We start from the raw sequence: 2,809 nt of genomic DNA, 5'->3' as shown, positions 1-2,809 counted from the left end.
ATATATTTTAAAGAAGTCTTTAATTTCAAGTGTAGTTGGAACTCTGGAAACTGATCAATTTAGGGTTGAGCCTAAACCTTAAACAACTTTGAGTGCTCTTTCACACAAGATACCTGGAGATACCAAGGTACATGGATTAATATATAATCATCAATAGACCCCAAGGTTGTTCATAATGGCTGTTGAGCTGTTACTGAATGTGTGCATCTTTTTTAAGTAGAAATTTAAAAGAAACAAATAGATGCTGTTGGAGGAAAAAATGTTTTTTTTCTTGTTTTGTTGAACACGTTTTCTTTTGTTGATATCAAAGGTCTCGTCTGTCATAGTAGACCCATACTCATGCTTATTATATTTAGAAATCTAATTTATCCATCAGTTTATTCAACTTATGTCCATGCCATGTTCACTTTATATTAAAGTAGACATCTTCCTTTTCCCTCGCACATTTTCCAAAAAAAACTGCATCCATATCCACAGGGGGAGTTTCCTGTTACACAGAGCAGGAGGAGAATGGGAGGAGTGAGGAGGAGGAGGAGGGAAAAGAGGGTGGAGAGGAGAGCAGGAATGTCCGAGCTGAGGCATTGTGTTCAGTTATCGCACAACCACAAAAAGCGAGAGAGTGAGAGAAAGGAGGGAGGAGGGAGGGAAGAGTGACTGCTGGGAAGTTGAAGCTTTCTCAAAAGGAGGTGTGACTCAGGCGTCGACGGGTGAACAGAAGCTCTTCCATGTGTGGATAGAAACTGCTCAACTGATTTATTACAGCAGGATTTTACTTAAAAACAGACTGGAAACCTTAACTTATTAAAAGTCTGATTGACAAAGTGGAAGCCTGACCTGCACATGTACAGATCAACTGACTGGATCTCAGACTGGTGTGAAGCTTGGATGCCTTGTTTACCGATTTAAAGCCAAAGCAGCTGATCTCAAATCTGTTTGGATTTGATCATTGTTAACAAAAAAGAAGACTTACTGAAAGGACTAATGAACCTATGTGACATTCGATTGGTTAAATGTACTTGACTGTTGGAAATTCATGGTGATCAACTGAATGGTTGCCTGCTTTGACACATTACTGGCATCCTGATCAACTGAGGTCCATCTGATTGGTTAATTGATAATTAAAGAAGCACTGCTGGAGCCATATTTGTTGGCATCGGGATGAGCGGAGCAGGGGACGTGGTGTGTGAAGGGTGGCTGAGAAAGTCACCCCCAGAGAAAAAACTGAGGCGCTATGTGAGTATTTTATTTGAATTTGAAACATTTTGAAAAAATGAAATATACAAAAACCTGTGCATATGTTCTGTATATATATATGACTCATCTTTGTGATGTCCAGTGTGGATATATGAAGTATCCTAAAGCTGTACAAAGATTTTTAATCAGGAGTACAACTGCATAAGTATTACCAACTGTTCATGGAGGTTTGTCTCTGTAGCATTTAATTAAGTTTAAAGATTTGTCTCAGTTTCATCAGTGTTTACACAGTGAGTCATTTCCTACAGTTACACACTCTTGATTATAAAACAATAAAAAACATCCATCCTAACACAGCTGTCAACTAGACAGGAAGCAACACTGTAATGCTACTTGACTTTGTAGTACCACATTATAAAATACAGAGAATATTATTTGTAATTCTACAAAACTGTCTATGGTTTACACCATCCTTCACATTAAGACAGCTGAGATAGGCTCCATCACCACCATGAGCGTGAACTGGATTTGCAGTTAAGAAAATAAACGAATGGATGAATTTTTATTTCTAAAAAATGAGAATTCACACATTATTTATTTGACCCCATTCAGAATACAGCTAATACACAAGCTAAATCTAGAGAAAAAGAAAAACAGCTTGATTGTATGCTATATTTTTAGCACAGCTACAATATTTTTACTACAGTTAGCATATTAGCGTGCAAGCTAGCTGTTTGTTTATTTCAGTAAATATGCAGACTTTTAATTACAGCTAGCACAGCAGTCAATATCCTTAAAGTGAAATCTGTAGCAGTTTTGTATTTGTATTATATTGTAAGACAATTTATTTTTGAGTCCTTTCTCTATAAATTTATGTAAAATGCATACATTGTTACATGAATAAAGCCAAAAATGCTCATCAATAATCCCATTATCTTTGAAAAAACAAAAAAAGATGTGACACAGATAAATACCAGCCACTGGTATTAATAAAGTTAATTTAAAACGGATAAAACTCAGTCAACAAGGCTGATCCTTAGCTGATATATTAGCCCTACACACTGACTGTTATACAACTTGTCATTGGAAACATAACTAACTTACAGATGAGCTACAAAATGTAACTTGTAATCTGATAAACATGCAAAATGAACGAAGTGTAAAGTTCTAGCTGCTGTCAAAAGAAACAACTGTTTCTAATTACATGTAAGCCACAAAAATGTTATTTAGCATTTTTCAAATCCCAAACCTGACAACGTGGCACTGTGCCTGTAATGAATACCAGAGACTTGGACCAGTTTTGTTTTTTCCTGTATTCTCCTTCACTATGTAGAATAAGTGGAAGGATGGATTCATGAATTCATGCAAGTTGGTGTGTCCAGTTGCACCACTGGCTGCTTTATTCCAGTAAAGAAGCAGCTTAGGCAGTTAGGATCACATGCATGCACCACATATTTGGCATGCCTTACCAGTGAGTTGAGCTAATCTCATCTCTCCGTTCCATATTTTCCCTTGATGTTTTATTCTTTCCATTTCTAAAAAAATGTTTGGTGTGCCTTTCTCTGTGTTTCTCTTTCATTCTTGTGCTCTCTCTTCCTCTCCTATTATCACATGT

General features: G+C 36.6%; 1 protein-coding gene across 2 annotated transcripts in view; it reads left to right on the top strand.

The window, feature by feature from the left end:
- The first annotated feature begins 611 nt into the window (after nt 1-611).
- The window catches only part of LOC102198584 (GRB2-associated-binding protein 1-like), a 23,032-nt gene continuing 20,834 nt past the window's right edge, over nt 612-2,809 (top strand). Inside the window, exon 1 of one of the 2 annotated variants that reach the window (XM_005748843.1) lies at nt 612-1,233. In XM_005748843.1, the coding sequence (XP_005748900.1) occupies nt 1,159-1,233 (75 nt within the window). In that variant the 5' untranslated portion in view covers nt 612-1,158. The remainder of the gene's footprint in view (nt 1,234-2,809) is intronic. The other variant, XM_005748844.1, reaches the window with a different exon arrangement.

Source organism: Pundamilia nyererei, unplaced genomic scaffold (assembly GCF_000239375.1).
Source record: "Pundamilia nyererei isolate P.nyererei 1_Seehausen unplaced genomic scaffold, PunNye1.0 scaffold00231, whole genome shotgun sequence".
Taxonomy (NCBI): domain Eukaryota; kingdom Metazoa; phylum Chordata; class Actinopteri; order Cichliformes; family Cichlidae; genus Pundamilia; species Pundamilia nyererei.
The sequence above is the reverse complement of the archived record's forward strand: the minus strand, read 5'-3'. Positions and strand labels throughout refer to the sequence as shown.